The 25,000-nt window shown below is 44.5% G+C and overlaps 1 protein-coding gene across 1 annotated transcript in view; it reads left to right on the plus strand.

Annotated features, from left to right (window-relative positions):
* Positions 1 to 9,936: 9,936 nt before the first annotated feature.
* Positions 9,937 to 25,000, plus strand: part of cdc42se1 (CDC42 small effector 1) — a gene marked incomplete at its 3' end in the record, with an annotated part of 17,701 nt that continues 2,637 nt past the window's right edge. Inside the window, 2 exon segments of the mRNA XM_079695673.1 lie at positions 9,937 to 10,392; positions 23,836 to 24,197. Of these exon segments, the coding sequence (XP_079551799.1) occupies positions 24,051 to 24,197 (147 nt within the window). The 5' untranslated portion in view covers positions 9,937 to 10,392; positions 23,836 to 24,050.

A 25,000-nucleotide genomic window follows, 5' to 3' on the forward strand; every position in this document is an offset into this window, starting at 1 on the left:
TACTCTGTGATACACTCACATCATGATATACTCTGTGATACACTCACATCATGATATACTCTGAGTGATACACTCACATCATGATATACTCTGAGTGATACACTCACATCATGATATACTCTGAGATACACTCACATCATGATATACTCTGAGTGATACACTCACATCATGATATACTCTGTGATACACTCACATCATGATATACTCTGAGATACACTCACATCATGATATACTCTGAGATACACTCACATCATGATATACTCTGAGATACACTCACATCATGATATACTCTGTGATACACTCACATCATGATATACTCTGAGATACACTCACATCATGATATACTCTGTGATACACTCACATCATGATATACTCTGTGATACACTCACATCATGATATACTCTGTGATACACTCACATCATGATATACTCTGAGATACACTCACATCATGATATACTCTGTGATACACTCACATCATGATATACTCTGTGATACACTCACATCATGATATACTCTGTGATACACTCACATCATGATATACTCTGAGATACACTCACATCATGATATACTCTGTGTGATACACTGACAACGAGCTGGTACACATGGAGCAGGGGACAACCAGCAGGTATACATGGAGCAGGGGACAACCAGCAGGTATACATGGAGCAGGGGACAACCAGCAGGTATACATGGAGCAGGGGACAACGAGCTGGTATACATGGAGCAGGGGACAACCAGCAGGTATACATGGAGCAGGGGACAACCAGCAGGTATACATGGAGCAGGGGACAACGAGCTGGTATACATGGAGCAGGGGACAACGAGCTGGTATACATGGAGCAGGGGACAACCAGCAGGTATACATGGAGCAGGGGACAACGAGCTGGTATACATGGAGCAGGGGACAACCAGCAGGTATACATGGAGCAGGGGACAACGAGCTGGTATACATGGAGCAGGGGACAACCAGCAGGTATACATGGAGCAGGGGACAACGAGCTGGTATACATGGAGCAGGGGACAACGAGCTGGTATACATGGAGCAGGGGACAACGAGCTGGTATACATGGAGCAGGGGACAACGAGCAGGTATACATGGAGCAGGGGACAACGAGCAGGTATACATGGAGCAGGGGACAACGAGCTGGTATACATGGAGCAGGGGACAACGAGCAGGTATACATGGAGCAGGGGACAACGAGCTGGTATACATGGAGCAGGGGACAACGAGCTGGTATACATGGAGCAGGGGACAACGAGCTGGTATACATGGAGCAGGGGACAACGAGCTGGTATACATGGAGCAGGGGACAACGAGCTGGTATACATGGAGCAGGGGACAACGAGCAGGTATACATGGAGCAGGGGACAACGAGCTGGTATACATGGAGCAGGGGACAACGAGCTGGTATACATGGAGCAGGGGACAACGAGCAGGTATACATGGAGCAGGGGACAACGAGCTGGTATACATGGAGCAGGGGACAACGAGCTGGTATACATGGAGCAGGGGACAACGAGCAGGTATACATGGAGCAGGGGACAACGAGCTGGTATACATGTCCTTGTCTGTGCGGTGAAACCTTCGACGTGTCCGTGGAGGTGGCTGCTCCCCCGGAACAGCTCGTCATTTACTAAATGTAACAGGTGATGTCTAATCTCACTGAGCTTTCTGGCACCAGCCAAGGTGAGCTTCACTATTTGTTGTTCAACTCTGGAATCCATCGGTTCACGCAGTTCAGCTACCTGTACATGACGTTGAACAGGGTAAGTGTAGCTGTCTAAAAGAAGTCCCCTTTGTAAGCACAAATTGTACCTCGCATCATGTTTCTTACAGCAGCTAAAGGAACAGATTTTGCGTGCACCTCTCCAACAGGTGACGTCTTGATGGTCACTGTGTGGGGGAAGCATGCGTGGTATTCCATGACTACAGCCTTTAGTGCTGCTGAGAGCTCCTTCCTCTTTGCTTTACTGTTCTCTGCAATCCGGGGACTATAACAATCACATGGCAATTGGGATCATGACACGAGAGCAATCATAGCATTGAACGCACTTGTGCTGTACCTTGAAACCAGGAAATGTCATGACCTGTGTTGACCTGAGGGTTTAGATAGTTCACTTTAGTCTAAGTTACCTTAGCACACCTTCATATGATCATTATAGTTATAAAAAAAATAAGAGAATAAAGGAAAAACAGGTATGAAATACTATATGGCAGTAAAACAAGAATACAGTTTGAAAGGGGAGTGATTTGTAAAATATCCATAAAGAAAAAGAACATCTGCTTACAGTTGTGTTTCATCTGGGTGTTGAGAGATGTATCCATAGATCTCTTCATGTTGCTCTCAAAGTGCACCAGATTGATGCTTTTCACTTCAATATTTAAAAAAGATCTTCCCGGAGGAGCATCCCCCCGGACCCCCTTAGAAGAGGTGAGGACCCCCCTAGAAGAGGTGAGGTCCGCTCCCCACTCGTAAAGAATAGCACTTTTCCCCTGCTGCTCGCACCTTTTGTGCGTGCTCTATAGTGCACGTAATAGTGTTCACTGGAGTCCAGCACCTCAGCACCCCCACTCAAAATACCTTCCCGCGCCTCTGGCTCGGGGTGTTCCACGAGGCACGGGGTGTTTCACGAGGCTCGGGGTGTTCCACGAGGCACGGGGTGTTCCACGAGGCTCGGGGTGTTCCACGAGGCTCGGGCTGTTCCACGAGGCACGGGGTGTTCCACGAGACTCGGGGTGTTCCACGAGGCACGGGGTGTTTCACGAGGCTCGGGGTGTTCCACGAGGCTCGGGGTGTTCCACGAGGCTCGGGGTGTTTCACGAGGCTCGGGGTGTTCCACGAGGCACGGGGTATTCCACGAGGCACGGGGTGTTCCACGAGGCTCGGGGTGTTCCACGAGGCACGGGGTGTTCCACGAGGCTCGGGGTGTTTCACGAGGCTCGGGGTGTTTCACGAGGCTCGGGGTGTTTCACGAGGCTCGGGGTGTTCCACGAGGCTCGGGTTGTTTCACGAGGCTCGGGCTGTTCCACGAGGCACGGGGTGTTCCACGAGGCACGGGGTGTTCCACGAGGCACGGGGTGTTTCACGAGGCTCGGGGTGTTTCACGAGGCACGGGGTGTTCCACGAGGCTCGGGGTGTTTCACGAGGCTCGGGGTGTTCCACGAGGCACGGGGTGTTTCACGAGGCTCGGGGTGTTCCACGAGGCACGGGGTGTTCCACGAGGCTCGGGGTGTTCCACGAGGCTCGGGGTGTTCCACGAGGCTCGGAGTGTTTCACGAGGCTCGGGGTGTTTCACGAGGCTCGGGGTGTTCCACGAGGCTCGGGGTGTTCCACGAGGCTCGGGGTGTTCCACGAGGCTCGGGCTGTTCCACGAGGCTCGGGGTGTTCCACGAGGCACGGGGTGTTCCACGAGGCTCGGGCTGTTCCACGAGGCTCGGGCTGTTCCACGAGGCTCAGGAAGCAGCAGTTAAACTGGGTTTTGGAAAACAACGCATCCCACTTAGAGAGACCAGAAGCATAGTAACATGTGCTGAGTGCATGTTGCACAATGTTAGTTTTGAATAAAAGTGGAGCGCGCTCAGGTACTGCAGAGCGCATAATGCTTAGCAGACTCTTCACGCGAACGAAGGATCACTTCTAGGCTACTCCCGGCCTCGCAGCGGGGCTACTGCTGCAGACCGCATAAAGCAGAATCTTCACAACGAAGGATCACTTCTTCTTCTAGCTGCTGCCTCTCTGTTGGACTCCGGTACTGCACCTTACTCACGAGACGTTGTAAAAAAAAAAATGAGTGGGGGGCGAACGCACTAACCACTCCGCCAACGCCACAGTCACCCCCGTCGTGCGGGCCGGATGAGAATGTCTGGCGGGCCGGATGTGGCCCGCGGGCCGCCAGTTGGTGGTCACTGGCCTAAACAATGCCTGCAAAAAGAAAACCACACTTCATAGACAATTCATCAAATATAGAACTTCAGAAGCAGAAAATAAATATAAAAGATATAAGAATAAATGAACCAATATTATGAGAATATGAAAGAAAGAATACTTTAATAAAATACTAAGAGTAATTAAAGGTATTAAATAGTGTCGTTAGAGATGGAGCAAAGAGTTCAGGATCTCTGAGTTTCTTGTAGACAAAGATAATGTTATCAATAACACAGAAGATGTGGTTCATGGTTTGAACCAACTCTTTGTGAATGTGGGGTCAGATCTGCAGAAAGAATGCAAAGCGTAGAAACAACTAAAGGGGAAGATACAGACCTCTGGAGTGAAAACAATAGCTCTTTGTTCCTCAGAGCAGTCGAAGAAAGAGAAATCATAGACACTGTACGGAAATGTAAAAGCAAGTCCTCGACCCATTGGAATCATATTGATTTGATTAGAGTCAAAAAATGTATGAAGAAATTGCAGAACCATGAACACATCTCTTTAACTTGTATTTTCAATCTGGTACATTCCCTAATGAAATGAAAATAGCTAAAGTTATACCATGATATCAAACTGGGGATAAACACCGTGACACAAATTACAGACCTGTTTCATTGCCCTCTCAGTTTTCCAAGATCCTTGAAAAGGTTTTTACGAAAAGACTTGACAGTTTCATGGAAAAACATCAGCTGTTGGACGACAGTCGATATGGATTCAGGAAGGACAGATCAGCATGTACGGCTCTGATGGGATTAAGAGAGGAAATAGCAAACTGCTTGGGAAGATTCATAGAGCTACAGAAAGCATGTGACACCATAGATCCCAACATGTTACTGACAACACTGGAAAGGTGTGGCATCAGAGGGTGAGGCTGGCTTATTGAAAATAAAATAAAAGACCTTTGAAGTCTCATATATGAGCTATCATCCCTGTCGCCAAAGGTCTTTTATTTTGAAACTGTAAATCAGAATGTCCTGATTTTTTCTGAGTGACTACATGGGGTGACCTACTATCACCCTGGAGTGAGATGGATCTATGATACTGGACAGTTTTTGTTTTATTCTCATCTAAAAACATGGATGATAACTCATACAATAGAGATTTCAAAGGTATTTTATTTTGAAACTCTATATCAGAATGTCCTGATTTTTTCTGAGTGACTAGATGGGATGTCCTGCTATCACCCTGAAGTGAAATGAGTCTTTGATACTGGACAGTTTTTGTTTTATTTTCATCTAAACACAGAGGGAGGATTTTGTTTGACTCAACCGTAATGCATAGGATATTCGCGCACCGCAATATCACGTGAGGGCTGGCTTGACCGTAGTCTAAACTAGAGAGAGAATCGCTGTCAAGGGGGCTACAACTACAACAAGATGAACATATTTGACCGTGATTTAATTGTAATACACGCTTCAAAATGATGCCGAAATAACAACATACTGATACTGGATAGTAAAAACCATGAATTAAGGCTTTGACAAGTCTGCAGACAGACGGCAGGCGAAAAACCTTTTAAAATGCGTGTTTTCTAATGGAGATTTGGCTAAGCTAACGTTGTAAATGCTCCGACCGTCCACACTCACAACAACGGTCTATACAGACATAAATAAACCAGCGACTGTATTCGCCATGACACAGACAGTATGTGGTTTGTACTTGTTTAACTTTTGTCTAGTTTCTGAACAGATATGAAGAGCTGTGAGCTCTGAATGCTAAGAGCTAACGGCTGTGATGTTTTTCTGGGGAGTTCATTGAAGATGACGTCACGGCTCCGCCTACACTGCGTTACTATAGATACTACCCCAGTTCCTCACGAGTCTAAAAAACAACTCACGTCAACGCACGTAAGCAACGTGGGCTCCAACGTGAGCGCTCTCGTGACCAAAATATTTGACGGCGCTGATTGGCTGAAATTATGTTTTGGCGGCACAGTTTACTATTGAGACTTTAGCAACGTGCTGGTTGCTGCTGTTTGGCTCGGGGGCAGCGCCCCGTAGTGATCAACTAATGCCAAGGGCAAGGCCAGGCAGGAAACATGTGACTTATCAGTAACTTTAGACATCGTAACACAATTTTAAACAAGATTTTATTGATACCAATTGTATGATATTTACCTTGTTCATTAAAAATAAAAAATATAAAATATATATATTTTTGAAATATATATATTTTTTAATATTTCTTTTTTAATTTAATATTTTTTTTAATATTTTTTTTTGTATGTGGGAAGAGGTGGGGCGGCGCCCCTAGCGCCCCTATGGGCCGGCCGCCACTGAGTGTGACAGTTACAATGAAGGCTCGAGGCATATATGTGTAAGCAGGGGTCAAGTGCTATTTTTATAGGTGGTGTGTGGACCTCATATAGGGGGTTCCGGGGGCAAGCTGCCCAGGGAAGATTTATTTTTAAATATTGAAGTTAAAATAATCAATCTGGTGCACTTTGAGAGCAACATGAGAGATCTATGGATACTCAACACCCAGATGAAACAGACCTGAAACAGATTTACTTTTTCTTTATGGATATTTTACAAATCACCCTTTTAAACTTTATTCTTTTTTTACTGTCATATAGTATTTCATACCTGTTTTTCATTTATTCTCTTATTTTTTTATAACTATAATGATCATATAAACGTGTGCCTCGGAAATAATTATTTACACTAATGGTGACCAAAACGTTTGAGACCCACTGAGATAACTTAGAGTAAAGTTAACTATCTAAAGTCTGAGAGAGTCCTTTAGCTCACTGAGCCTCTCAGTCTGACAGGAGAGGACTCTCCTCCACTCTGTTGTTGAAAAAACTCCTTATATCCGCTAGCGTAGCTCGCTAGCACCAGAAGCTAACAACTACGATCTCCGGTGCCGGTCCGCTCTCTCTCTCGCTCGTGCATGCACACAAAATGGCTCGTTTCACACACACACAGAGCTGAGCTTTAATGAAACACAGAGACCCAGACGTAGTAGTACTGCATCATATTATTTTCGAATCAATAATCTTTGAAATTATGATTCTTTTTTTTATTTTAATCATTTTTTTTTTTTTTTAAGAACCATTTTTCCTCCTGGTCTCTCGCTCCCCCCTGTCACGCCCCCCACTTTGGGAACCACTGGGTTAATACAATGTGTCTGTCACTTTGAAAAAAGTATTGATGACCCATAATTACATTTTTATGTCAAAAACAGAGTTTTCATATTAGCTGCTAATGATAGCTTCCAGAGTGTATGACAGCTCCCTGTTTCGTCTCCTTGGATACGAGTCCAAACAACTCACAGACTGCCTTGGTCTGGGCGCTGAAATTGTAGCCCTTGGACCATCAGATCTGACGACGCTGATTGGCTGAAATTATGTTTCGGCGGCATAGTACTTTTCAGGTAGCAACAGTCAGCACTTGTTTGGCTGCTGCTGCACTTAGGGCTCTTTTCTTGCCGCCCAGACGAGAGAGGGTAATGAAACACGGGCAAAGATTTCTGCAGCCAGGCAGGAAACACATGACTTATCAGTATTAGACATCGGAACACCATTTTAAACGTGATTATATCGTAGATTATACATTTTTCTGATACCAACTATATAATATGCACCTTGTTTATTACAAATAAAAATTAAAAATATATTTTTTTGTTTTTAATGACAATGTAAAATGTGGGAAGAGAGGGGGCGGCGCCCCTATGGGCCGGCCACTACTGGTGACCTCGTGATGAGTGTCTGTGTGTCATTAAAAAACACAGACTCACTCTATCGGGACCATTGATAGCCTACAGCTATTTGTTTAAAAAAGCACCATAAGTTACGTCTAAGTTATTCGTGCCCCACCACTTTGTACATATATAATCGCCACTGGTCCAACTTCAAAATACTTTTCAGAAGGCCACACTGCGTTAGAAGTGTAGGGAGATGGCAATGCATTACAGCTCACAGGAGGCTCTGGGGATGATCATGCACTCTGATTGCGAGGATGGCTCCTCATCCTCCTCCGTGGACTCTGAGGCTGACACAGAAGAGGCCTCAGAGGTGGGAACAGACCAGCTAGAATCCAACTCAGACTCATCTGAAGCTGAGAGCGGAGGGGAGATGGAGGAAGCAGCTGCGGGATGGACTTCAAAAAATGGAAAAGTTTTTTGGTCTCCCACAAACACTGAGACCCTCCGCTACGTCGCAGCAGCCAGAAGTTTGATCCCGGGAGGCAAACCTGCATGGGAGACGGTCAATTGCAGAGTATACACCTGAACATCACCAGGAGAGGACTCTTTAAATTAGCAGGAGAGGACTCTTTAAAGTAGAGACACTACATACTGATATACACCTGAACATCAGCAGGAGAGGACTCTTTAAAGTAGAGACACTACATACTGATATACACCTGAACATCAGCAGGAGAGGACTCTTTAAAGTAGAGACACTACATACTGATATACACCTGAGCATCAGCAGGAGAGGACTCTTTAAAGTAGAGACACTACATACTGATATACACCTGAACATCAGCAGGAGAGGACTCTTTAAAGTAGAGACACTACATACTGATATACACCTGAGCATCAGCAGGAGAGGACTCTTTAAAGTAGAGACACTACATACTGATATACACCTGAACATCAGCAGGAGAGGACTCTTTAAAGTAGAGACACTACATACTGATATACACCTGAACATCAGCAGGAGAGGACTCTTTAAAGTAGAGACACTACATACTGATATACACCTGAACATCAGCAGGAGAGGACTCTTTAAAGTAGAGACACTACATACTGATATACACCTGAGCATCAGCAGGAGAGGACTCTTTAAAGTAGAGACACTACATACTGATATACACCTGAACATCAGCAGGAGAGGACTCTTTAAAGTAGAGACACTACATACTGATATACACCTGAGCATCAGCAGGAGAGGACTCTTTAAAGTAGAGACACTACATACTGATATACACCTGAACATCAGCAGGAGAGGACTCTTTAAAGTAGAGACACTACATACTGATATACACCTGAACATCAGCAGGAGAGGACTCTTTAAAGTAGAGACTCTACATACTGATATACACCTGAACATCAGCAGGAAAGGACTCTTTAAAGTAGAGGCACTACATACTGATATACACCTGAACATCAGCAGGAGAGGACTCTTTAAAGTAGAGACACTACATACTGATATACACCTGAACATCAGCAGGAGAGGACTCTTTAAAGTAGAGACACTACATACTGATATACACCTGAACATCAGCAGGAGAGGACTCTTTAAAGTAGAGACACTACATACTGATATACACCTGAATATCAGCAGGAGAGGACTCTTTAAAGTAGAGACACTAAATACTGATATACACCTGAACATCAGCAGGAGAGGACTCTTTAAAGTAGAGACACTACATACTGATATACACCTGAACATCAGCAGGAGAGGACTCTTTAAAGTAGAGACACTAAATACTGATGTACACCTGAACATCAGCAGGAGAGGACTCTTTAAAGTAGAGACACTACATACTGATACACACCTGAACATCAGCAGGAGAGGACTCTTTAAAGTAGAGACACTACATACTGATATACACCTGAACATTAGCAGGAGAGGACTCTTTAAAGTAGAAACACTACATTCTGATATACACCTGAACATCAGCAGGAGAGGACTCTTTAAAGTAGAGACACTACATACTGATATACACCTGAACACCAGCAGGAGAGGACTCTTTAAAGTACAGACACTACATACTGATATACACCTGAACATCAGCAGGAGAGGACTCTTTAAAGTAGATACACTACACACTGATATACACCTGAACATCAGCAGGAGAGGACTCTTTGAAGTAGAGACACTACATACTGATATACACCTGAACATTAGCAGGAGAGGACTCTTTAAAGTAGAGACACTACATACTGATATACACCTGAACATCAGCAGGAGAGGACTCTTTAAAGTCGAGACACTACATACTGGTATACACCTGAACATCAGCAGGAGAGGACTCTTTAAATCAGCAGGAGAGGACTCTTTAAAGTCGAGACACTACATACTGATATACACCTGAACATCAGCAGGAGAGGACTCTTTAAAGCCTGTTTTCTTCTGGGTATAGATGAAATGAAATGGAAACACTCAAAGTAAAGTACCTCTAAAAAAGGTACCTGGATAAATGAACTGTTTTATCTGCCCTCCTCCAATAAGTATACAAATACTTTAATGATGAAAAATGATAAGGTTTTATCTTCAGGGTGTGATGAGAGCGAGCGGCCAGCAGGGGGAGCCCAGCCACTGACTGCCAACAGGAAGCAGAGGCAGGAAAAGAGAAAAAATGTAGTCCTTTATAAAAAGCTGTGGATGTACTTCCTGTTTGGAGCCACACCTCAGAGCTTCAGCTGTTTCTTATTCAGAGCAGCTTTCAGTTTGCAGCCAAACACCGAGGAGCCCCTTCTTCTTCTTCTTCTGCTGCTGCTGCTGCTGCTGCCGGTGAGTCTCTCTTCTTCTTCTCTGGTGGTTCATCCTGCTCTCTTTCTCTGGAGGTTTCTGTACTCCAACAACATGTAGAGTTTTATAATCCAGATCTTTAAAGGCTGCTTCCTGTCTCAGCAGAAACCTCTCTCTCTCACACACACACACACACACACACACACACACACACACACACACACACACACACACACACACACACACACACACACACACACACACACACACACACACACACACACACACACACACCGTAAACCCAGAGATTCATCAGAAGCTTTTCTAAAACACATTCATCTTTAAAATCCTATTCAAAAGTCAGAAATCTCTGCTTGCGGCTTGTTAAAGACGTTGACCTCATGTCTCTGGGATGTGGTTTGTGATCTGGACAAAAGAAGACATTTAAAGAGTCAAAGTCTTTCACTTGTTCTGACGTTTTTTAGACAAACAGGTCCTTAATGTCTCGTACGTCAACACTTCCAACCTGCCCGTTGTTTAGACTTAGTGAAAACATGCAGGGAAGGCTTTATGTGGCAGTGTCTTTGTCTCTGATAGGACAACATGGAGAGAGACAGAGACAGAACAGCTTTGTCTCTGATAGGACAACATGGAGAGACAGAGACAGAGACAGAACAGCTTTGTCTCTGATAGGACAACATGGAGAGAGACAGAGACAGAACAGCTTTGTCTCTGATAGGACAACATGGAGAGAGACAGAGACAGAACAGCTTTGTCTCTGATAGGACAACATGGAGAGAGACAGAGACAGAACAGCTTTGTCTCTGATAGGACAACATGGAGCGAGACAGAGAGAGACAGAACAGCTTTGTCTCTGATAGGACAACATGGAGAGAGAGAGACAGAGACAGAACAGCTTTGTCTCTGATAGGACAATATGGAGAGAGACAGAGACAGAACAGCTTTGTCTCTGATAGGACAACATGGAGAGAGACAGAACAGCTTTGTCTCTGATAGGACAATATGGAGAGAGACAGAGACAGAACAGCTTTGTCTCTGATAGGACAACATGGAGAGAGACAGAAACAGAACAGCTTTGTCTCTGATAGGACAACATGGAGAGAGACAGAGACAGAACAGCTTTGTCTCTGATAGGACAACATGGAGAGAGACAGAGACAGAACAGCTTTGTCTCTGATAGGACAACATGGAGCGAGACAGAGACAGAACAGCTTTGTCTCTGATAGGACAACATGGAGAGAGACAGAGAGAGACAGAACAGCTTTGTCTCTGATAGGACAAGATGGAGAGAGACAGAGACAGAAGAGCTTTGTCTCTGATAGGACAACATGGAGAGAGACAGAGACAGAACAGCGTTGTCTCTGATAGGACAACATGGAGAGAGACAGAGACAGAACAGCTTTGTCTCTGATAGGACAACATGGAGAGAGACAGAGACAGAACAGCTTTGTCTCTGATAGGACAACATGGAGAGAGACAGAGACAGAACAGCTTTGTCTCTGAGTGGACAACATGGAGAGAGACAGAGAGAGACAGAACAGCTTTGTCTCTGATAGGACAACATGGAGAGAGACAGAGAGAGACAGAGAGAGACAGAGAGAGACAGAGACAGAACAGCTTTGTCTCTGAGTGGACAACATGGAGAGAGACAGAGACAGAACAGCTTTGTCTCTGATAGGACAACATGGAGAGAGACAGAGACAGAACAGCTTTGTCTCTGATAGGACAACATGGAGAGAGACAGAGACAGAACAGCTTTGTCTCTGATAGGACAACATGGAGAGAGACAGAGACAGAACAGCTTTGTCTCTGATAGGACAACATGGAGAGACAGAGACAGAGACAGAACAGCTTTGTCTCTGAGAGGACAACATGGAGAGAGAATATCAACCTGGCTTCATTCATGAGAACGAGCTGAACTCTAATATTCAAACATGTCAGAAAACCTGTAATATAAAGGATAATGTCGTCAGAGATGAAGTGTGTGTGTGTGGGGGGGGGGGGGGTAGTTTAAATCTTCTGTTCAGCTCTGTTTAAACTCAGATTCATTATCAGGGTTGTGGGGGGCTTTTTTCTGTGGTGCGTTCATGTGCCGTTGGAAATGAGGAAACATGAGTCCTTTAACAGAGTTCCTGCATCCTGTCAGCGTCTTCACGAGAAGCCCGGGGTTAGTGTTGCATATAAAACAACAGCTGTTTGACGACATCCGTCCCTCAGGTGACAGAAAACACACCCTGATCTCACCCTGATCTCACCCTGAACTCACCCTGAACTCACCCTGATCTCACCCTGAACTCACCCTGAACTCACCCTGATCTCACCCTGATCTCACCCTGAACTCACCCTGAACTCACCCTGATCTCACCCTGATCTCACCCTGATCTCACCCTGATCTCACCCTGAACTCACCCTGAACTCACCCTGATCTCACCCTGAACTCACCCTGATCTCACCCTGAACTCACCCTGATCTGATCTCACCCTGATCTCACCCTGATCTCACCCTGATCTCATCCTGATCTCACCCTGATCTCACCCTGAACTCACCCTGATCTGATCTCACCCTGATCTCATCCTGATCTGATCTCACCCTGATCTCATCCTGATCTCACCCTGATCTCACCCTGATCTCATCCTGATCTGATCTCACACTGATCTCAGCCTGATCTCACCCTGATCTCATCCTGATCTGAACTCACCCTGATCTCATCCTGATCTGATCTCACGCTGATCTCATCCTGATCTGATCTCACCCTGATCTCATCCTGATCTGATCTCACGCTGATCTGATCTCACCCTGATCTCACCCTGATCTCACCCTGAACTCACCCTGATCTCAGCCTGATCTCACCCTGATCTCACCCTGATCTCACCCTGATCTCATCCTGATCTCACCCTGATCTCACCCTGAACTCACCCTGATCTGATCTCACCCTGATCTCATCCTGATCTGATCTCACCCTGATCTCATCCTGATCTCACCCTGATCTCACCCTGATCTCATCCTGATCTGATCTCACACTGATCTCAGCCTGATCTCACCCTGATCTCATCCTGATCTGAACTCACCCTGATCTCATCCTGATCTGATCTCACGCTGATCTCATCCTGATCTGATCTCACCCTGATCTCATCCTGATCTGATCTCACGCTGATCTGATCTCACCCTGATCTCACCCTGATCTCACCCTGAACTCACCCTGATCTCAGCCTGATCTCACCCTGATCTGAACTCACCCTGAACTCACCCTGATCTCACCCTGATCTGATCTCACCCTGATCTCACCCTGAATTCACCCTGAACTCACCCTGATCTCACCCTGAACTCACCCTGATCTGATCTCACCCTGATCTCACCCTGAACTCACCCTGAACTCACCCTGATCTCACCCTGATCTGATCTCACCCTGAACTCACCCTGATCTCACCCTGAACTCACCCTGATCTCACCCTGATCTCATCCTGATCTCACCCTGATCTCACCCTGAACTCACCCTGATCTGATCTCACCCTGATCTCATCCTGATCTGATCTCACCCTGATCTCATCCTGATCTGATCTCACACTGATCTCAGCCTGATCTCACCCTGATCTCATCCTGATCTGAACTCACCCTGATCTCAGCCTGATCTCACCCTGATCTCATCCTGATCTGATCTCACGCTGATCTGATCTCACCCTGATCTCACCCTGATCTCACCCTGAACTCACCCTGATCTCAGCCTGATCTCACCCTGATCTGAACTCACCCTGAACTCACCCTGATCTCACCCTGATCTGATCTCACCCTGAACTCACCCTGAACTCACCCTGATCTCACCCTGAACTCACCCTGATCTGATCTCACCCTGATCTCACCCTGATCTCACCCTGATCTGATCTCACCCTGATCTCACCCTGAACTCACCCTGAACTCACCCTGATCTCACCCTGAACTCACCCTGAACTCACCCTGATCTGATCTCACCCTGATCTCACCCTGATCTGATCTCACCCTGATCTGATCTCACCCTGATCTCACCCTGAACTCACCCTGATCTCACCCTGATCTGAACTCACCCTGAACTCACCCTGATCTCACCCTGAACTCACCCTGATCTCACCCTGATCTCACCCTGATCTGATCTCACCCTGATCTCACCCTGAACTCACCCTGATCTGATCTCACCCTGATCTCACCCTGATCTCACCCTGATCTGATCTGACCCTGATCTCACCCTGATCTGATCTGACCCTGATCTCACCCTGATCTGATCTCACCCTGATCTCACCCTGATCTCACCCTGATCTGATCTCACGCTGATCTGATCTCACCCTGATCTGAACTCACCCTGATCTCACCCTGATCTGAACTCACCCTGAACTCACCCTGAACTCACCCTGATCTGATCTCACCCTGATCTCACCCTGAACTCACCCTGATCTGAACTCACCCTGATCTCACCCTGAACTCACCCTGATCTGAACTCACCCTGATCTCACCCTGATCCCATATCGGTCAGGAAGTAAAGATAGACACTTCTCACTCTCAACCACCACCATCTTGGCTACGTAGCGGTGGCGCTAGCTCAGTAGCTCCTGTGACCTCAGTGATAGACAGGCTGAAGGTTAAATCCACTGCTAAAGGACAAACACACCGGTCAGAGTCCACACACACACACACACACACACACACACACACACACACACACACACACACACACACACACACACACACACACAGGGGAAAGTGTTATCAGCCGATGCTTTATACACACCTGTTTGAACCAGATAACAGGATTTTATTCATGTTTGATCCCTCTCTCTCTCTCTGTTGAGATCTCTCTCTCTCTGTTGAGATCTCTCTCTCTCTGTTGAGATCTCTCTCTCTCTCTGTTGAGATCTCTCTCTCTCTGTTGAGAGATCTCTCTCTCTCTCTCTCTGTTGAGATCTCTCTCTGTTGAGAGATCTCTCTCTCTCTGTTGAGAGCTCTCTCTGTTGAGATCTCTCTCTCTCTGTTGAGATCTCTCTCTGTTGAGAGCTCGCTCTCTCTCTCTCTCTGTTGAGATCTCTCTCTGTTGAGATCTCTCTCTCTCTGTTGAGATCTCTCTCTGTTGAGAGCTCGCTCTCTCTCTCTCTCTGTTGAGAGCTCTCTCTCTCTGTTGAGATCTCTCTCTGTTGAGAGCTCGCTCTCTCTCTCTCTCTGTTGAGATCTCTCTCTGTTGAGAGATCTCTCTCTCTCTGTTGAGATCTCTCTCTGTTGAGAGAGCTCTCTCTCTCTGTTGAGATCTCTCTCTGTTGAGAGCTCGCTCTCTCTCTCTCTCTGTTGAGATCTCTCTCTGTTGAGAGATCTCTCTCTCTCTGTTGAGATCTCTCTCTGTTGAGAGATCTCTCTCTCTCTCTCTCTCTCTGTTGAGAGCTCTCTCTGTTGAGAGATCTCTCTCTCTCTCTCTCTCTCTGTTGAGAGCTCTCTCTGTTGAGAGATCTCTCTCTCTCTCTCTCTCTCTGTTGAGAGCTCTCTGCGGGTCAGTCGACTTTAAAGACGTTTCATCTTCAACATCAGAAGAACATTACATTTCAGGCAAAGCATCCTGACCTCACAGTGTGTTTCCTCTGAGGTCAGAGTGTGTGTCCAGGTGTGTGTGAAGCAGAGACAGTGTTAGCTGCCGGCTAGCTAGCATGTCCTTTAGAGTTTATAAAACTTATTTTTACTTTTATTATTCGGGTAAAATACTTTATTTTGCTATAGGAGGATTTGTTCTCAACAAAGGAGCACTTCGTCCTATAGTTAAATATAAATACCCTTAATGTAAACTGCAGTACCTGAGTACATGTACTCATAGGTGTGTGTGTGTGTGTGTGTGTGTGTGTGTGTGTGTGTGTGTGTGTGTGTGTGTGTGTGTGTGTGTGTGTGTGTGTGTGTGTGTGTGTGTGTGTGTGTGTGTGTGTGTGTGTGTGTGTGTGTGTGTGTGTGTGTGTGTGTGTGTGTGTGTGTGTGTGTGTGAATATGAATATTTGTCCGATGATGTCAGTGTGAGGAGAAAGAAAAGGAAACAGTGTGGAGGGAAGGAAACACACACACTGCCCTGCTGTCAGTTTGAATTTTGAAAATAAACGTTAGGAAGTTAAACAGAGGAGGGTTGATGGTGAAAGTATATTTAGGTCCTTTAAAGGTTTTTATATTTCAAAGTCCTGTTATTTATGTTTATTTACAGAAGTGTTATCATCTTTCTACATCTTAATATTCAATTAAAGGTGGGGTAGGTAATTTTGGAGAAGCCGGCTCGAGTGCGCTAGAATTTGAAAATACACAACCGGAAAAAATCTGCCCCTTCCTCACAGAGCCCCTCCTCCAACACACACGAACGCACACAAGACCATTGAGGGCAGAGATCAGTTTGTGCACAGGTGGAAGGCTGACAGGCAGGTAGGCCATCCAGTTACTTTAGCCGGCTCAGATGATTGGTCGAGCTTTTTACAGCGCTACGGCTTCAAAGCACTTCAGATATTCATTGCTATCGGGATGTTGAGAGCACTCCATGGAATATAACACAAAGTGTATCTCGATCCGGTTTCTCAAACTCACCTACCCCACCTTTAATATAAAGTATTACCTTTGACTGTTAAACTCGAGACGAAAATACATTTTTTAAAGTGCTTTATTAATTCATGTTTGAGTATCATAATTATTGATTTGCCATTTTACAACAAAGGTTTGGAATGAATGGTAAGTGTAGCCGCTTAATGCTCCACAGAAACACTTATATAATAACACATTTTAACGCTGATTATCCTGGCTAAAACGAACATTATTTCCTTATCCATTCGTCTGCAGATTACATGTATAATGTCAGAACATTATAAGAAATGTCCCAGTTTCATAGAGTTCGTCTGACTCTATTCAAAACTCCAAATAAGTCAAATTAAACTCAACATTAATCATTTAGTGTTGGTGTCAAGACCTGGATAATGTGAGCATATCTGTGTCACTGCACTGATAAGTATGAGTGATTGATTTCTCTTTCCTCCTGTGCGATGTCTCCTAACAGCTGATTTAACAGCTGATGTTCCAGTTCAGGAGGAATTCAGCAGTAAACATTCAGACTGCAGGAACCTTCACTGTTAGAGAGGGTTTTCCAGAGCGCTGTGAGAGCTGCTGAACAGAGAGCTCATCTGGAGACACAAAGGTCCTTTCATTCAGCCAACGGGCGAATAACGTCTGCTAACAACCAGCTTCACACCTCAAACTGAGAGAGAGGAGAGGACTCTTTAAAGTAGAGACACTACATACTGATATACACCTGAACATCAGCAGTAGAGGACTCTTTAAAGTAGAGACACTACATACTGATATACACCAGAACATCAGCAGGAGAGGACTCTTTAAAGTAGATACACTACATACTGATATACACCTGAACATCAGCAGGAGAGGACTCTTTAAAGTAGAGACACTACATACTGATATACACCTGAACATCAGCAGGAGAGGACTCTTTAAAGTAGAGACACTACATACTGATATACACCTGAACATCAGCAGGAGAGGACTCTTTAAAATAGAGACACTACATACTGATATACACCTGAACGTCAGCAGGAGAGGACTCTTTAAAGTAGAGACACTACATACTGATATACACCTGAACATCAGCAGGAGAGGACTCTTTAAAGTAGAGACACTACATACTGATATACACCTGAACATCAGCAGGAGAGGACTCTTTAAAGTAGAGACACTACATACTGATATACACCTGAACATCAGCAGGAGAGGACTCTTTAAAGTAGAGACACTACATACTGATATACACCTGAACGTCAGCAGGAGAGGACTCTTTAAAGTAGAGACACTACTGATATACACCTGAACATCAGCAGGAGAGGACTCTTTAAAGTAGAGACACTACATACTGATATACACCTGAACATCAGCAGGAGAGGACTCTTTAAAGTAGAGACACTACATACTGATATACACCTGAACATCAGCAGGAGAGGACTCTTTAAAGTAGAGACACTACATACTGATATACACCTGAACATCAGCATGAGAGGAGTCTTTAAAGTAGAGACACTACACACTGATATACACCTGAACATCAGCAGGAGAGGACTCTTTAAAGTAGAGACACTACATACTGATATACACCTGAACATCAGCAGGAGAGGACTCTTTAAAGTAGAGACACTACATACTGATATACACCTGAACATCAGCAGGAGAGGACTCTTTAAAGTAGAGACACTACACAATGATATACACCTGAACATCAGCAGGAGAGGACTCTTTAAAGTAGATACACTACACACTGATATACACCTGAACATCAGCTGGAGAGGACTCTTTAAAGTAGAGACACTACATACTGATATACACCTGAACATCAGCAGGAAAGGACTCTTTAAAATAGAGACACTACATACTGATATACACCTGAACATCAGCAGGAGAGGACTCTTTAAAGTAGATACACTACACACTGATATACACCTGAACATCAGCTGGAGAGGACTCTTTAAAGTAGATACACTACACACTGATATACACCTGAACATCAGCAGGAGAGGACTCTTTAAAGTAGATACACTACACACTGATATACACCTGAACATCAGCAGGAGAGGACTCTTTAAAGTAGAGACACTACATACTGATATACACCTGAACATCAGCAGGAGAGGACTCTTTAAAGTAGAGACACTACATACTGATATACACCTGAACATCAGCAGGAGAGGACTCTTTAAAGTAGAGACACTACTGATATACACCTGAACATCAGCAGGAGAGGACTCTTTAAAGTAGAGACACTACATACTGATATACACCTGAACATCAGCAGGAGAGGACTCTTTAAAGTAGATACACTACACACTGATATACACCTGAACATCAGCTGGAGAGGACTCTTTAAAGTAGATACACTACACACTGATATACACCTGAACATCAGCAGGAGAGGACTCTTTAAAGTAGATACACTACACACTGATATACACCTGAACATCAGCAGGAGAGGACTCTTTAAAGTAGAGACACTACATACTGATATACACCTGAACATCAGCAGGAGAGGACTCTTTAAAGTAGAGACACTACATACTGATATACACCTGAACATCAGCAGGAGAGGACTCTTTAAAATAGAGACACTACATACTGATATACACCTGAACGTCAGCAGGAGAGGACTCTTTAAAGTAGAGACACTACATACTGATATACACCTGAACATCAGCAGGAGAGGACTCTTTAAAGTAGAGACACTACATACTGATATACACCTGAACATCAGCAGGAGAGGACTCTTTAAAGTAGAGACACTACATACTGATATACACCTGAACATCAGCAGGAGAGGACTCTTTAAAGTAGAGACACTACATACTGATATACACCTGAACATCAGCAGGAGAGGACTCTTTAAAGTAGAGACACTACATACTGATATACACCTGAACGTCAGCAGGAGAGGACTCTTTAAAGTAGAGACACTACTGATATACACCTGAACATCAGCAGGAGAGGACTCTTTAAAGTAGAGACACTACATACTGATATACACCTGAACATCAGCAGGAGAGGACTCTTTAAAGTAGAGACACTACATACTGATATACACCTGAACATCAGCAGGAGAGGACTCTTTAAAGTAGAGACACTACATACTGATATACACCTGAACATCAGCAGGAGAGGACTCTTTAAAGTAGAGACACTACACAATGATATACACCTGAACATCAGCAGGAGAGGACTCTTTAAAGTAGATACACTACACACTGATATACACCTGAACATCAGCTGGAGAGGACTCTTTAAAGTAGAGACACTACATACTGATATACACCTGAACATCAGCAGGAAAGGACTCTTTAAAATAGAGACACTACATACTGATATACACCTGAACATCAGCAGGAGAGGACTCTTTAAAGTAGAGACACTACATACTGATATACACCTGAACATCAGCAGGAAAGGACTCTTTAAAGTAGATACACTACACACTGATATACACCTGAACATCAGCAGGAGAGGACTCTTTAAAGTAGATACACTACACACTGATATACACCTGAACATCAGCAGGAAAGGACTCTTTAAAGTAGATACACTACACACTGATATACACCTGAACATCAGCAGGAGAGGATTCTTTAAAGTAGAGACACTACATACTGATATACACCTGAACATCAGCAGGAAAGGACTCTTTAAAGTAGATACACTACACACTGATATACACCTGAACATCAGCAGGAGAGGATTCTTTAAAGTAGAGACACTACATACTGATATACACCTGAACATCAGCAGGAAAGGACTCTTTAAAGTAGATACACTACACACTGATATACACCTGAACATCAGCAAGAGAGGACTCTTTAAAGTAGATACACTACACACTGATATACACCTGGACATCAGCAGGAGAGGACTCTTTAAAGTAGAGACACTACATACTGATATACACCTGAACATCAGCAGGAAAGGACTCTTTAAAGTAGATACACTACACACTGATATACACCTGAACATCAGCAGGAGAGGATTCTTTAAAGTAGAGACACTACATACTGATATACACCTGAACATCAGCAGGAAAGGACTCTTTAAAGTAGATACACTACACACTGATATACACCTGAACATCAGCAGGAGAGGACTCTTTAAAGTAGATACACTACACACTGATATACACCTGAACATCAGCAGGAGAGGACTCTTTAAAGTAGAGACACTACATACTGATATACACCTGAACATCAGCAGGAGAGGACTCTTTAAAGTAGAGACACTACATACTGATATACACCTGAACATCAGCAGGAGAGGACTCTTTAAAGTAGAGACGCTACATACTGATATACACCTGAACATCAGCAGGAGAGGACTCTTTAAAGTAGAGACACTACATACTGATATACACCTGAACATCAGCAGGAGAGGACTCTTTAAAGTAGAGACACTACATACTGATATACACCTGAACATCAGCAGGAGAGGACTCTTTAAAGTAGAGACGCTACATACTGATATACACCTGAACATCAGCAGGAGAGGACTCTTTAAAGTAGAGACACTACATACTGATATACACCTGAACATCAGCAGGATTGGATACCTCAGTTTTATAAAACGTTTCTAAATGTTGCTTGTGTGATTTTAATCCCGCGGCTGAAACATTCCTGAGTGCTGATGTGAAGCTACACGTTTCACATTCCTCCGTTATCGGCTGCTCAGAGTGCCGGACTCTGCAGAGATATCTGGGAATAGAAACAGTGTAGCCACTTCAGGAAACGCTGCGGGAAACACAAGCCAGAGTTATTATCTCCAGATATTACATCCATGGATTCTGAGACACTTACAGATCAGAGGAAATAAAACGGGTATAAATCCACCCAGGAGTTTATTTCACTAACGGTGTCAGTATATTAATCATATTAGCATTAGCTTCATTGACATATTTAAACATAACCAGAACATAAGTCAGAAAACTTGTAATATAAAGAAGGTTGCGGGTTTCCTGATGATATCTGGTAGTTACAGCTTTACCCTGTTAACCTGCAGTGTGTCTGCTTAAAGGTCTTTCACTGAGAAACAGAGAGTGTGTGTGTCTGAGTTTTATTGCAGTTATCAGTTATTAGTCACCTCCCACCTGAGGTCAAAGGGTGTGTGTGTGTGTGTGTGTGTGTGTGTGTGTGTGTGTGTGTGTGTGTGTGTGTGTGTGTGTGTGTGTGTGTGTGTGTGTGTGTGTGTGTGTGTGTGTGTGTGTGTGTCTTTACAGCAAGTTCACTTCAACATTTCTGAAACGTCGTCTGAAAAACAAAATTGTCAAGCAACTCTTTAATTTAGACTACAATCTCCAGGGAGTGTGTGTGAGAGAGAGAGAGAGAGAGAGAGAGAGAGATTGAGAGAGAGAGTGTGTGTGTGTGTGAGTGACTGTTTGGACCACACCCAGTGTTTAGTCATGTGTAATGTCTTCACTGTGTTGACAGAGGTTTGGTTCCCATGCAGCTCAATGGGAGAGTGTTCTCGTTTTCCTATAGCTTTGAGGACCACGTTTGAGTTTGAAGAACATTTATTTTCGGGGTGGGGGGAATCTGAGGATTTAGTTTAAGTAAAATACTTATTAACATTAACACACACACACACACACACACACACACACACACACACACACACACACACACACACACACACACATTAACCTTCTAAAATAAAACTGCTTTAATCGAGAGTGGATTTAAACAACACGTTACTACCTGAATAAATACTAAGTGTCCAACATGTGCTAACACGCCACAACGGACAAAACGTTCCCAGCATCAGAAACGTGATTCAGGAACAACGCCTGATCAAAAAGTATATAGGAGAAGCCAAACCAAACACAACGTCAGAAACACACCCCAACACACACACACACACACACACACACACACACACACACACACACACACACACACACACACACACACACACACACACACACACACACACACACACACACACACACACACACACACACACACACACACACACACACCCCAACACACACACACACACACACACACACACACACACACACACACACACACAAGTCCTCCAGGCCTCTAGGGGGCGCTAATAGACTTATATGCAACCCTAGTTAAAGAAACAGAGACAAGCGATAGAGACTTGAAGCAGAATAAAAGTGCGGTGCAAATTACACTTCCTGAGGTGTTGAAGGTCCATGTCCTGCTTCTCTGGTTCTGACCCGTCCCCTTGTGTTCTGTAGCTTCTGCATGTGAACGCTCTGCAGAGTCACAAACCCTCAAAGTACACCCGGGGAGTAAAACTCTAACACAGAGAAGACCTGTCTACGCTGCCCCAGAACGCCTCGTTGGACATTTCTCTTTTTCCTCCTGGGTACAGTGACGTATTTGGGTATAGTGACGTAACGTAACGGCTCCTTCCTCACACACACACACTTGATCTTTTCTCAGCTGCAGCTCCGCCGATTTCTCCGCCTGAGACGGCGGGACGCGGCGAGGCTGTGAGCACAGACACAAACTCACAGACAGGCATGGGTGTGTGTGTGCTCGGGCTGGATTCGGACTGTGTATCGCTGTCTCGCAGACGGCCACTGGGCTCATAGGGAGGGGGGGGGGGGGGCAGGAGCTCCAACAAGGCGTGTAGGACAGAGAGTGAACACACATACAGAGATGCTGTATGAGAAACCAATGAGAGTTTGGAACATTGAACAATGTGAATCTATTCTAGTAGACCTCAACAATGGAACTATGATCAGTAGAAATCGCCATGACACGGGACCTTTTTAATATTCCGTTTTTACATTTGTCTTATTGTTATTCAACCTCATGGCCTCGGTGGAGGAATTGTTTTTTGGGCGTTTTAAAGGGTCTTTGTCGGTCCATTAAAAAGTATATCATAAATAATACAAAATGAAAGATGTGTTGTTCTTCTCTGTCCCCACAGATCAGACCTGGAGCAGTTTGGATATTAAACACTCATTCTGGATTTCTTCATCAGTGGATTATAACACAGTTTGGATACGGCCATTTTATTTTTTTGGACACATTTCTTTATTTTTGTATTCCCGAGGATCCAGTGACTCCTGGAGGTGTTCCAGTTTCCAGTCTGAGGAGGGGTTTATATTTCCAGGGGTTTTTGTGTTGCTGTTGTGAGTCTGAATGCCACAGGATTACCCCCGGGCTGCAGTTCTCGCCCCGGCCTGCAAGGAGGCAGCAGAGAGCGGCCGGACGCTGGACACTCGCTCCGTCAACATGAGCGATTTCTGGCACAAGATGGGCTGCTGCGTGGTGGCTAAACCCCCCCCGGTGAGACCAAATAACTCTCCATTATCTATTTAAATATCTGCACAGGTAACGTCCAGACATCTGTAGGAGGTACATTTATACACACTTGATTGTTTTCATATCATTGTGAGGACCGTGTTTTTGCGATTGTCAATCAGGACATGGATACACAAAGAGAAATGAACCTTTACATCACAGCTGTACCAGAATAAGAGCACTAAAGTAAAGATAAAGTAAAGTGATGGCCACTCTCTACTTCCTGTCTCAATGTGATGTTTAAATATAAGATGGTATCCTAAGGTCTGGGTCTCTCCAGCATACAACCAAATATGAAATTACTGCGTCTCCTTCAGCGTTTTCTCTCGGTTTATTCTGGTTGTTTAGCGTCTGTTTACGGTTGCTTGGTGTTTCTTTGTAGACATGTTGCTTCTGTGTTTGTGTCTCCCTGTAGTTCTGCAATGGTTTTTAAAATACAGTGTTATCTCTTAGTTGAGGAGTTGTGTCTTCACATCCCTTTCTGTTCCTTTCTGTAGACGTTGTTTGGCTCTTATTGGTCTATGTTGAGTGGTTTTGAGTTATTCTGGTTGTTCTGGACCTGCTTTAGTCTTATTGCTGCCACTCTTTGGTCGTACCGTGAGTCTTTATGACTTCCCTGAAACAAACTGTGTCTTTACAAACAGTTAACGTCGTCGGGTTGAGTAAAGCTCTCCGCAGCAGGAAGTCAGGGAACAGGAAACAGGAAGCAGGTGGCAGGACTTCCTGCAGACCACCTCATGTTTAAATATTTGTTTATTTGTTTGTTTGTTTGGAAACCATTTTTTATA

The sequence above is a fragment of the Notothenia rossii genome, assembly GCF_949606895.1.
Source record: "Notothenia rossii genome assembly, contig: scaffold_153, whole genome shotgun sequence".
Classification (NCBI taxonomy): domain Eukaryota; kingdom Metazoa; phylum Chordata; class Actinopteri; order Perciformes; family Nototheniidae; genus Notothenia; species Notothenia rossii.